This window comes from Paroedura picta, chromosome 12, assembly GCF_049243985.1.
Source record: "Paroedura picta isolate Pp20150507F chromosome 12, Ppicta_v3.0, whole genome shotgun sequence".
NCBI lineage: Eukaryota > Metazoa > Chordata > Lepidosauria > Squamata > Gekkonidae > Paroedura > Paroedura picta.
This window is the reverse complement of record NC_135380.1, coordinates 23339676-23352846: the sequence shown is the minus strand read 5'-3', so window position 1 is coordinate 23352846 and position 13171 is coordinate 23339676. Positions and strand designations below refer to the sequence as shown.

General features: G+C 46.2%; 1 protein-coding gene across 8 annotated transcripts in view; it reads right to left on the bottom strand.

The window, feature by feature from the left end:
- The window catches only part of FAM178B (family with sequence similarity 178 member B), a 186268-nt gene that overhangs the window by 86906 nt on the left and 86191 nt on the right, over positions 1–13171 (bottom strand). For all 8 annotated transcript variants that reach the window (XM_077306258.1, XM_077306265.1, XM_077306260.1 and 5 more), the window contains 2 exons: positions 6347–6452; positions 725–901 (listed from right to left, as the gene is read on the bottom strand). In XM_077306258.1, the coding sequence (XP_077162373.1) occupies positions 725–901; positions 6347–6452 (283 nt within the window). The remainder of the gene's footprint in view (positions 1–724; positions 902–6346; positions 6453–13171) is intronic.

Sequence of the window (13171 nt, the reverse complement as noted above, 5' to 3'; positions counted from 1 at the left end):
TAAGTAGCCATGTTTATTCAAGGCATGAGCTTTCAAGTGCAAGTCTGAGGAAGAGTGCTTGTACTCAAAAGCTCACACCTTGAATAAATCTTTGTTGGTCTTAAAGGTGCTACTGGATTCAGAATTCTATGAGTCACTCTCCTGCTCCGTTTCATGCTACTAGCCCAAGTTTTCTGACAATATTTTGATTCTACTTTGTCTCTCACTTTTGCTGGTCACCTATGGTTAACAATGCATCTTGTTCAGCTATGTGGTCAATTTCTTCCTGGACACTAGCATGCAATTTCTTCCTCTTCAGCATCTATAGTTGGGATGCAGATTTAACACATGACCCTCCTTATAATAAATCCAGAGGGGTAGTTGCATTTGTCTGTTGCAGTAAAATTCAATTGTAGACATACATCTTCTGTGCATGTACATACTATGGATCTGATGATGTGAGCTTCGACTCAATACCTCACACTAAAATAAATTTCATTAGCCCTTCAGATCCCACGGGGCTCCTGTTTAATTTAGCTTCCTTGTAATGTATTGCATTAAGGTTGCTTTCTCCAGTTCTCTTCTTTTCTATGGCTGTTTCTGAAACAGGTGATTAAGGAACTGCACCTTCCCATAAAGAACAGGAGGCGAGCAGAGCACACGGGAAAGCATCCCCTGTTTAGTTTCACTGTGTTGGGCTGACTGCACCCCTGTTTACAAGCCCCCTGGTCAAAGCAGCCAGTACCTTTTCCTGCCAGTCTCCGATGCCTTCAAGCAAGACCAGCAGCAGCTGCTGGAGCTCCAAGAGGGGCTGCTTCTGTAGGCTCCTGTCCAGACTGAGCCGGCACAGCACCGCGAGGAAGGCCAAACGCTGGTGGTCCGAATAGCCGTGAGGTTGGGATGCCACACACAATGTCAGGAACTAGGAAGGAAAGGAGAAATCCAAACAGTGGTCAAGAGGCTGCCAGAACCTCCGAACATCCAGCTGAAAAGGAAAGGCAGGGTGGGAATGAGGATGCGGGGCCCTCCCCCCCAAGCGACCTACTTGGAAAGTCACAGAATGGTCTTCCAGAGCCCACCTCCCCAACACTTTCCCGTCTGCTGGTTTCCTCTTAGCCAAGGCCTGTGGAACAGCTGCAATGTCTCAGTTGGGGACAAGAAGCCACATGGCCGCTCAGCTGCATCTCATTACAAATGAGCTGAAGGAAATCTACCTTGAGTTAATCTGAGGACTGATGGCTCTGACTTCTGGCCCCAAAGCAAACAGACAAACAGTGTCTGTAAGTCACTGCAGCTTGATACAGTACTTGTGAATGGGGGTGCTTGAGAACATAAGGAGCTGGCTTGGATCTGGAAGGCCATTCACCTCTGCAGAGGACCTATTGTGGGTCTTAGGAAAACCACCACCTCTCTCTGAAATACAGAAATAGTTGTAGCTTACCTACAGGGGAGATTTTAGAGCAAACACAATTTTAAAAGAGTAAAGTACTGTGAAAATTAAGAACACAGCAATTAAGAACGGTATGTTCTTGCTAAGCAGTATGTTCTTCCGTCTTATGCCCCCCGCAGGGCGCTTCGCTCTGCGGGTATGAATTTGCTGATGATCCCGGGGCCCTGGGAAGCACGTCTGGCCTCGACCAGAGCCAAGGCCTTTTCTGTCTTGGCCCCTACCTGGTGGAATGAGCTCCTTGGAAGAGCTGTGGACCCTGTCGGAACGCTCTGAGTTCCACAGGGCCTGCAAGACGGAGCTCTTCCACTGGGCGTTTGGTTGAGGCTGGGCACAATGAGTACTGGGGATCAAAAATCTAGTCTCCCCCCCCCCCCACCACCACCACCACCACCGGGGTTGTAGGCCAAGGCATTAGAACAGCCAAGGCCCACTATTTGCTCTACCCCTTTATTATTTTTTTTTAAATCATTCCCAGTTTTCTGGCCCCTACGGGTTACAGTTGCAGCAGAGGGATTTTGACCGCCATCTTGATTTTATTGGGGTTTTGGAGTTCATTGTTTTATTGTGATAATGTTAGATGTTTTAAATGGTGGGAAGGGGGTGTTGTATGTGCATTGTGTGTGTGTGTGTGTGTGGGGGGGGGAAACTATAGCAAGAAAAAACCCAGGAAGATCAGATGCAATAATCAAAGTCCAACCGAAGCAGAAAGTCTTCCCTCTTTTATAACACTACTGCAATTATGGAACAAGGTAAATTCTTTGAAGAAGTGTAATTCAGAGCTCTGGGGCAGGCACTGAAAAGGACCTGCCATACGTGGGTGCCAAATCCTGCCTCTCCACAAGAGGGAATTTAAAACAGTCTCTCCAGCCTGTCTTGGATGATTTTAAAAGCAGGATATAAATATGTTAAACAGAGAAAAAAGATTATGTATCTATTATAAGCTTTGAAAGGTTTCTAAAGATTCTCATTTTGGTTCCCTTGGCTACACTGGCTGAAATCCCGGCTAAGGTTGATTTCAGAACAGCTCAGCTTCCTGGCATGAACCTCTCTGTCAGCCTGATTCTCCTCTGACACTTCCTCCAAACCAGCCACTAATATTTTAAATTTACGTTTCTAGTCCTGTCCATTTGCCTACCTCATCCTTCCCTAATCTGATGCTCCCGGACCCATTCCTGCCTGGATTCAGTCTTCAGCTTGCCGTGTCTCCTGCAAAACCAGCTTCCATCTCCTCTCCACGTCTTCTAACCAAGTATCCCTATTCTGATGTTATAAAGATTGAAACCGGCTGCATGGCCTCTGGGCTGGCTTTCATTTATTGCCTCTAAATGCTTTTCATATACCAGCCTAATAGGGGTCACAGACTGCAGCAATGACCTGAGTTTGGTGCCTTCTGGATTAAAAGCAGGAGGAGACGTGACAAATAAGACGAACCAAATTCCTTGTGCCGGCTTCCACCCAAACGCAGATGGCAGACCTGCTCGCCTTGATGCTGACAGGCTTGTGAAGGTGGCCACGGATGTAGCCCACCTTCGTTCTCGGCGTGGAAGGCGTTTGGGGAATGGCCAGAATGAAGGGAGGGATGGAAACTTGAAAGCTGTATTCTGATGAATTATTCACGCCTGGGAAGGAAGTCTACCACACGCTTTGAAGATATTCGTCTGCGGCTAGAGAAGGAAGTGGTGGGCCGCAAGGGGCTCCAGGTTGGAATCGGATCTGATCAAGCAGATTACAATACCCTCTTGGTGACTCAGTTTCTCCTTTGATCTAAGAGGCAACACTTGCCCGGCACATCTGTGGGTTCATCAGACCACATGAGGAGCTCCAAGAGCTGCAAATGCGAGGGATCACATCACTCAGGGCACAGGGAACTCGAGGAATCTTATGCTTTCCTGTTATCATCCATTTTTGTGGGTCATAGGGTCAAAGATCTACAGTGTGTTCTTTTCTGTGCAAGACGCATGCCCCCGTCTAGCAAGAGTTTGCTGCTTCCTTACTGCTGCAACAAGAGACATCTTCAATGTGAGAATCAGGAGAGCAGCAGGGAGGGTAAATCCAAGACTACATAATGGATTCGGGGTCTGGCTCTCCATACGTGGTGGGGGCAACTGCTGGACTTGCCTAATGCCAGCCCTGGCGATGCCCATTTTGCGTCCACCTTCACCACGCCAGGTTAAAGAAAAGGGGGGTCCCTGCATAGTTTTCCACTTCCAGGACTCATAAGGAGCCCTGATGTTGCACCCACGCACCACAGCTAGGCTGTCATGGGGCAGGGAATACAGCTGGTCTGCTCCCGTTATGCCTGTCAGTGTGCAGACCCTGCACTCAGCACATTTTACAAGCCTGCCACACAAACCCGTAAAATTTTTGCAGCAGTAATAAATGATGTCCATTCCTGATTTTTAAAGAAATCTATGGCTTATCCTTTTTCTGACCTCTAGGGTCTTCGATGGTACAAGGGTCGGGCAGTGGATCACATGTGGGCTGCTGAAGGTTTGCAACTCGAAAACAAGCTGTTCCCAGATTCATCACCAAGTCCGGTTGACAGACACAGTCTTGAAGTTCCATGCTCAGAACACTGCGTGCTCAGAAGCGGTTCAGATTAAGACTGGAGCACACAGTGTGCGGGGATTTAATTCCCCCTTCCCGTTGCTCTGACCTGAAATAGCCCTGGAGGACCACTATTTGCACCGTTGGGGAAACTCACGCAGCAGTAAAAAATAAATTTCTCCAGTGGGGCATTTCACGCCAGGAAAATGGAGCAGGGGAAAGGGCTTAGGTTGCCCCTTCCCACACTGCAGTCCCAATCCAAACTGGGCCCCTGTGCTCCTGGGAATAAAGTTCTGAGCATGGAACACCCAGGACATGACTGACCAACGAGGCCAAGGAGCAGTGCATCGAGTAGGGCCAAGCTTTACCGTTTGCCTTCCTGAAAATGATGTTTCTTTTGCAAGCCATTAAGACTTCAAACAGCAAGGTCTCTGGAGAAACTGGACATATCCCCTGCAGTTCAGCACATCAGTTGCAGTTGTGTAGAAACGTGTCACAGTTTCCGAGCGACAGGCAAAAGCTGCAGCGGCTGAATGCTGCCCTGCTTTCACACAGCCCCCGCTTTTGATTCAACGGCTCATCTTGCTGAGTGTTTTCCAAGCCCTGCCTCTGAACAATGCCCCACCAAAGCCCAACAAAATTGGTTCTTGTGGCGGGCGTTTTTCTTCTTGTGTAAAATCTCCGGGCCGCGTTTTCATGCTGTGTAACTGATAGTCCTGATTCCTTAAGGCCTTGCTTGTTTCAGCTGCACTTTCGCCACTTGAAAATCCTAATCCCTCACTTAGGGCCATCACAATTAGCCGCTACGGAGATGATTGTGGTGCGCGACAAACAGAGGGATTAGGAGGACGGCAGGCTGAGGAGCTGGCACTGGCAGAGACCCAAGAGGAGCTAATCTGAACACAGTGTGAATGAAACCAGTTTGAATAAAATTCAAAGACAATACAATAAGGTCAAAATTCAATGGGCTAAAGTTTGGGACATTCCGATCTCAATTCTTACATGCACTTCCCCATCACCACCACCACCAAAAATCTCAGCAAGTAATTGGCAGGGGATCCAGATGGAGCAGAATGCTTTCCGAAACCTGCCCACTTTGAGTCTTCCACTACATCATACAGAATGTTACTTTCCATCCCCTGCTGTTAATTTAGGGCTAAATTGCATGTTGTTCTGGGAATTCTGGAATTCTGGAAAGAGTCCCTGTGGTTCTTCGGGGGGAGGGGTAATGTTAAACAAATCATGTGTACTGGGACCCTCTTCATGGCACGGGGGGAGGTGCCTTAAGCCTTACCATCTCAACATGTTCCTGATCTAACATGGCCCCCGTGAGCCGCTATTTGAGCCACTGGGGAAGGGGGCTAGTCCATGTCATCCTAATTCCAATTAGGCCTGTTCCCAGAGCTCCCAGTACTATAGGGAGCTGAGCCCATAATTTACTGTGCAATCCTAACCTGAACTGCACTCTTCTAAATTCATTGAGATCAATGGGCTTAGGAAAGATGCAACTCTGCTTAGGATTTATGTATTTACTGAAATATTTATATCCTGCCGTTCTGAGTGGTTAAACTCTGCTTAGAAGAAGAAATATATAGCTTCTGGATTGTGGTGTGCTGTTTTTTTTTTTGTTTTTTACAATTTTATGATGCTATAACACTACTGCATACACAAAAAACAGAAGTTCCATCAGTGATGAAGTACACAAGGACACATTAAGCGCGCTTCATAATTACTGAATTAGTGGGTCCAGTTTGATAATTACCAGGAGGAGCAGGGGACCTTTGAAACAGTTGCAACAATATTTCCCCCCACAATACAAACAGCCATTTGTTTTTATGATGCTATAACATCACTGCATAGGCAAAGAAATGAGGGAGTTCCATTTCAGACATAGTACATGAAGACACGTAGCATTTTCAATACTTATTGAATTAGTGTCCAATTTCATAGTTGGCTACTAAGGAGGAGCGGGGGACCTTTGAAATGGCAGCAACCATGCTGTTCCCCATAATACAGCCTTAAAAAAACCCCACAATGTTATAATGTTACAACATCACTGAACATGCACGGGGGGGGGAGGGACAGGAGATTCTGTGGCTGATGACAGGGCCAAACAATCCCTTTTCAAAGGGAGCATGGGAAACATGGGGAGGATCAGATCTGAATTTAAGATAAAATCCCCCCTCCCAAAATAAATGCCCTTTTGCAGAAGAGATGCTGCAAAGTTGGAGCATCAGCTGGGGATTCAGCTTGCGGGAAACAACGGCAACACCGAGGCGCAGAAAAGGTCACAGTGAGCGTACTATCACAGCAAGCTCACCGCTCATATGATGTATGTCTGCTCTCACCTGTGGTCTACTTGATACCTACTTTAAATATATCTCCAAGCATTGCTGCCAAGGTGAGCTGACCTAAACCTTCCTGGAGGAGGCTTTGACTTTTCCTTTTGGCACACTCAAGCAGATGCTCAGAAAATCTGTAGGCAGAGGCACAAAGGTAAAAAGCAAGCGTCAGCAAAGGGAGAACAAGGCCAATCCTAAGTATCTTGGTAGGTCAGGTACAAATCTGAATAACATTCCTTCCCACTAAAAAAAAACTCCACTAGCAGGTTCTCCTGACCAAAATCTGTCCCATGAATGGGAGCTGCATAAGCATTCCAATAGAACCTGAGCAGAACTTCCCAGCTGACTCTCTTGGGGGTTTTCCCTTAAGAGAAGCTGATCTGGAGAACCGGGTTTGATTCCCCACTCTGCTGTGCGACCTTGGGCCAGTCACAATTCTCTCAGAACGCTCTCAGTCCCATCTGCCTCACGAGATGGGGGTCTGTTGTGAGGAGAGGAAGGGAATATGATTATAAGCCTCTTTGAGACTCCTTAAAGCAGCTGTTCTCAACCTTTTTGCCGTTGAGAAACCCCTGGAACATCCTGAAGGCTATGAGAAACCCTGGAAGTGGCACCACCATGCAGAATATGGTTGGGAAGCGTAGCTGTGGACACACCCACCCAGGCCCCTCCCCTTCCCAGCCCCTTCAGGCCCATCACTGGCCATTTTGGGAGGGGGTGAGTGGGTTGACATGACATGGTCACATCACCCAATAAATGCTTAACAAATTTAAAAAATATTTAAAATTAGTTAACTCTCACCAGTTCTTCTGTCAAGAAGCCCTGGTTGAAAAAGCCTGCCTTAAGGTAAAGAAAAGCGGGGTACAGAAACCTTTACTTCATGGGGGATTTTTTGAGCTACCTCGGTATATTGCTACCTATTTGTGATGTTTCTATGATTTCCTTATGTTTTCTCCTTGCTTCCGCCAACCACCTTTGGTGTGATTTTGAAAAACCATGGAGGGACATTGAGGAAACCATGGGAACACGATAAATGGACAACAATGGCACGAGGGACCCTTAGTTTTGAAAGCGCCGCTTATTCAGCACCCAAACTGTAGGGCAGCCTCCTTTTGAAAGAGCCCTGTGATCTCTTGCAGTTTTCACATGGGGATAGCCTTGTGGGAATTTCCCTGTTGACGAAGGAGCTGCCAATAAGTACAGTGGCCACTGGTCTTCCAATTGCTCCAGTGTCCACCCACTCCATGCTGGTCCCACTATGGGTTTCTCATTTTCTCCAATTCTAAAAAAAAATCACTATTAGACACTTACTATATTGATATTAAGTCATAACAACATGTGCAACATGTTCCCTGAATTTTCAGCATTGAACTCACATGGAAATGTTCTTCCACCTTTAATGCCATCTAGAAGTTGCCATCTGACCCAGCCACTAAACCTTACATCTTACACAAGGGGAACAGCCCCCTTTCTTTGATTCTGTGCCCTAAAAGTGGAGACCCCCATCCCTACCAGGTGCCAGTTGATTGACCAATCCGGAATGCCTTTGAAGAGCTAAGTCAGATTGCTCTAGCTCTCAACAGCAGCATTTAAAGATGGATATTTTAGTTACTTGTGCACAACTCAAAGGCTCAAGGCAGCTGGTTGTCAATAATTTTAAATGGATCTTTTAACTATATTAAAATCCAGTGCGTGGGGATGGGGGGAGTCATCACATTAAAGTGATCTAAAACCAATGCAAACATGTAGCATGGAGATACCTTCTGTCAACAAAGGGATGTAGCACCTGGCAGCAGGTGCCGATACACTTTAGTGTATGAATACACATCTTGAAGAGAAGAGGCACACTGGATTTTATTACTTAGTGATTAAAATGGGAAGAACTGGTTCTCAGGGCTACTCGCTCCCTCTCTGATCATGAAGCAATGACTGCTAGCCTAAGGCACTGGTTCTCAACCTTCCTAATGCTGCGACCTTTTAATACAGTTCCTCATGTTGTGGTGACCCCCAACCACAAAATTAGGCAAGTGTTCTTACGCAGAAATTTAACCGAAACTGACCAATGGTAGGAAGAGCCATTGTTCATGATTGTATATAAATTGGTTTTTTTCCTGGGGTTTCTCAGTTCAGTTCTGCCTCCTGTCCCACCATGCCGATCTCGCTCTTTTCTGCTGCTCCAGACAGATGAACGTTCTATCTCAATCTACCCCACAAGGCTGTTGTATGGATGGCACCCCCCTGGCCAAGCTGCTTGCCCTGCCGCAACCCCTGTGAAAGGGTCATTCGACCCCCAGGTTGAGAACCACTGGCCTAAGGCATGTGTGGGGCTGGTTGTGACAGTTCAGTGCAGAAAGGAAGGTGCTCGATTCAGCACTCTACTTTTTTAACACGTTGCTTTCACATGCTCCAGGACTGGGGCCTGGGCACCAGAAACACCTCCCAGACAGCAGCCGTGGTGAACTCTGATCAGGTTAAGCACTGCTTACAATAGAACCAGATAGACATAGATTGTAAGCAACTGTGCTGGTCCATGGGGACATTCCAAAGCTACAATAGCATCATGTCTTTCAATTAGGACCAACCAAACGGGCCGTATAGAAATCTAAATAAATAAATATTGCAAAATAGTGAATGCAAGCTTTTGAGTTCCACAAGTCTTAATCTGGCTGGAGATCCACTATATACAGACAGAGAGACAGAAAGGTGAGAGAAGAAACATGTTTCAGGACATAAAGCAAAAAAGCCTGACATCTGCAGCAAAGCCTAGAATCTTGCAAAGGAACCAAAATTTAGTTGGATTAGATTGAACATCTAGCCTGATAAAGGACTCTATGGGAACTCAAAAACTTCCACTTATTACTTTGTGATATTTTGGCTGGTTCTAATTAAAAGCTGTGACGCTACTGTTGGAATTGTAATATGCAGTAGTTTACAATCCTCACATATTGTAGGACATCATGACTATAGCTATAGAGCAGAGGAATTCTACAACTAGAGGAAGATGATCCTTGAATAGATTATTGTTTTCTTTGGGAGGGGGGGGCAATGTGGTCCATGCCCTCCAACTACTAGTAATGCTATACTATTTGATTTCTTTACTAAATTCAGCTTCTTTAGTGACTAAAATTACCCCCAACTATGTCAGCCTGTTATGGTTTCCCTCCTTTTGTTTTCTGCCTTAAAGAGATCTGTGTTTCCCCAGCAGAGCTGAGGAGAGATCTGATAGCTGCTGGCTTTTGTACTTTCAAAGGGAGAGTGGCCATTTTTCACTCGGTAGCCTGAGGTGCATCTTGAAATTTGTTTTGCATCCAAACATCACACAATCTCAGTCTTGGTCTCCATTTCCAGAAGGGGACAAACTGCTTTTGGACTTTCCCATCATGCCCAAACACCTGTCTCCATCTACTTCCAGCTCCCTTTCTTTTTCTTTTTTTACTGATTATTCAGCCCGATTAAGTGTCTTGGGGAAATCAAAAGCTTGCATTGACTGACTGGTGACATTTTGGTTGGTCCCAATCAAGAGGTATTGGAGCTAGCAGCTGGTTTGAGCCAGGAGGCTCCCACAGTGTCCCTTACTAGCCAAGAATAGGACCAATCCCAGCAGCTTTTCAAACTGTTCTCGTCTTGGGGACAGAGTATACCCGGCTAAGACGAGGCAGGGAAAATCATGGTTTTTCATGCCTGGTTCCCCTTCCTCCCTCCCTACAATGGCATCATTTGAATCCAGCGTGTTGCCGGCTGCTATTTTGAGAAATAACTTCATCCTGTCCCGTGGGGGTAAACTTCCCACACCCGCTTTCATCATGGCAATGTGGAGCAAAAGGCAATTTCACACTCTACCCCGGATTCTACTCAGTTAATCTAGCGGGGGGGGGGGAGCCTTTCTCAACCCCCGCCTTTCATCCCCATCAGAAACCTCCAATTTCAAGGCTCAATTTCCCAGCCATTTCAAATTGCTTTGGGCTGCAACTGAACACGCAGGAATCAGACAGGAGTTCAGCTCCCTCCCTTTCTTTTTAATGCCGTGCTTTTATTTATTTCTTCTCCTTCTCCACAACTGCAAGTGATTTTTCAGAGACTTTTATTATCAAAAGAATTTCAGTTCAAAAATCTGACCTACATGGAAGACTATAATTTAATCAGGAAGAAAACAAGCTCCCGATCACTTAGTGTTTTTTTTTTAACTCTAACCGTCCTGCTGTGAGGATCTTGATCAAATCGAGCGATATTTCATGTCCTTTGAAAAACAGACATTTGGTTTCTACATGTTTGAGCGCATAAGACTTAAACCAGAACCCCGGAATAAAAAAATACTGCAATGTGAATCCTGTAATGCAAGGGTAGTCAACCTGTGATCTGCCAGATGTTCATGGACTACAATTCCCATGAGCCCCTGCAAGAAAATGCTGGCAGGGGCTCATGGGAATTGTAGTCCATGTACATCTGGAGGACCACAGGTTGACTACCCCTGCTGTAATGTAATCCTTATAGCGGCTGCAATTCTCTTCTGAGGCACTGTGACTAAAGAGAGAAGGGTTCTAGTTAACCTGGTTAGGTAACCCTGGGCCCACCATAGACTCTCAGCCTAACCTACCATGTAGAGATGTTACAAGCACGAAATGCAGAAGGCAGAATGATGTACCCAGTCCCAAAATGACAGGATAAAAAGGACTAGGCAGACTGGTAGATAAAAGCCCGTTCTCGATATGCCGTCACACTCTCCAGCCTGATGAAGAAACAGAACTTGGGGGGTTGGCTTCATTCTCAGGGCTTTTCTGAGTATTAGAGGACAAAGCATTTGGCCTGTAGTGTGGAACACCACTGGGGTGCAAGGCAAAGTGACCGTCACACCAGCACTATGCGCTAAGGAAGACAGCCTTGCTCCTCTCCACCCCACTAATGGTCGTTGCAATACAGGGGTCTTCCTGCTGACCTCTGACGAAGAGGGCTTGCACTCGAAAGCTCATGCCCTGAATAAATCTCTGTTGGTCTTAAAGGTGCTACTGGACTCTGATTTTATTTTCCTGCTATACAATCACTGATTGTTATAAGGGCAGACTGCATGGAAAAGGTCTCTGGAGAGGCAGGCTACCATAAATTTTCTGAACAAAAAAATAAATTCTACTATTGTGGGTATCTTTATACCATTTTGCTTTAAGAAAGGCAGTACAAAATATATGTATAATTTAACCACTTAGGTACCACCTTTCTTTAAATCAAAGTGCTTGACAAGCATCAAAAAACAAACCATGTATGGCCTAGAGCAGGGGTAGTCAAACTGTGGCCCTCCAGATGTCCATGGACTATAATTCCCATGAGCCCCTGGGAATTGTAGTCCATGGACATCTGGAGGGCTGCAGTTGGACTACCCCTGGCCTACAGCATTATGCTCAGCCAATTTCAAACGGAAAAAATTGTAACAAACAAGTTTGGAAAAGTACACAGCAAAGCTATGGAACACACAGAAGGTGAACAAGGGTATAACAACGTCATGTACAAGCTCTCCCTCCCCCCCCCCCAAAAAAAAACCCTGCATAGAGGGGACAAACACAGCAAAACCTCCATATGGAAGCAACATCTGTTCAATTAAAAGCCAATCTGAAAGAAAAATTATGGCTAGAAAGATAAACAGATAGAAGAATGGATCTTGGGCTCTCACTCATACACACACATACGCAAAAGCCATTTCCCAATCTTCTACCCCATTCTAGTTGGACTGAAAATTCCCCAGAAACCAGTATGGAGTCATGAAGGAGGAGGAAAAAATACAGCAATCATAACAGACCTTTCCCTCATCAGTGGCTATGGCCAGCAGAGAGGCAGGAAGCGGTTCAGCCCCCACTCCCATGGTTACCTGCCCTGTCTCATGCAAATGAAGGGCTGCCATTCATCCCTATGGGGAAAAGCAAAGCATTACTTGCAGGGACACTACCCCCAATGGCAGAGATGCTGGGTGTGGGGAGAGCAAGAAGGGGGAGTCGCAGCCATCTATCTGCACACAGATGCAGTTCACCCTCTATCACCCCTTTCAGCTTACGAGCTCTTCCCAGAGGTTCACCCTTCCTGCTTTAATGCCAATCCTACGTCAACCCTACTTTAGTCCTGCCTAGGCGCTACTCATGCATGGCACAAACAGGGCAAGGGGGTCTCAAAAGTGCTTCTGGCACCATGTGTGAAGTCGGTCTCCGATCACAGCAACAGCAGTGAGGTAATCAAAGTATTTTTACCATTAAACTGGATTCTCCCACAAATTCTCAGGTTCTTTCTTGGGAAGACCCTTTGCCAAAACACCCCCCCCCCCAATAAGCCAGAAGGGAGCTGCAGGATCCAATAAATTTGCACTTTGACCTTGAAGCCTGCACCTGGGCAGGGCTCATCTCAAGAAAGGATGTTAGAGTTGGTGAGGCTATTTGAATGACTGATGCAAATACCTTGCTTGGTGCCACCACAATTCCTATTAACTGAGACCAGTTTGCACATGATACTAGGGCAGCTTTGCAGACACAAGACTAGAAATGCTCCAGATGTGATGAGAGGCTGACAAGGTCATTTAGTTTCCTAGAGAACCCCCCCCCTCCCCGCTCTAATGCTTGAGCAGCAAGATCTCTGACATGGCCATTCTAACATTTATGTTACATTCTTTGAGACCACCTGTTTACACCCTGGATACCGAATACAGAGGTCATTTCACACTCCAGACTGGGCAGCAGAATCCATTTGGGGTCCCACAAGCCTCTCTACAGCTTCTGATGAACTAAAACATGCATCTGAGGAGCTGTAAATTACTTTGGCCAAGAAAAGAGGAGGGAGCACAAGCACCTTTTAAAATCCTTAAGAATAAGCTAGCATCCTG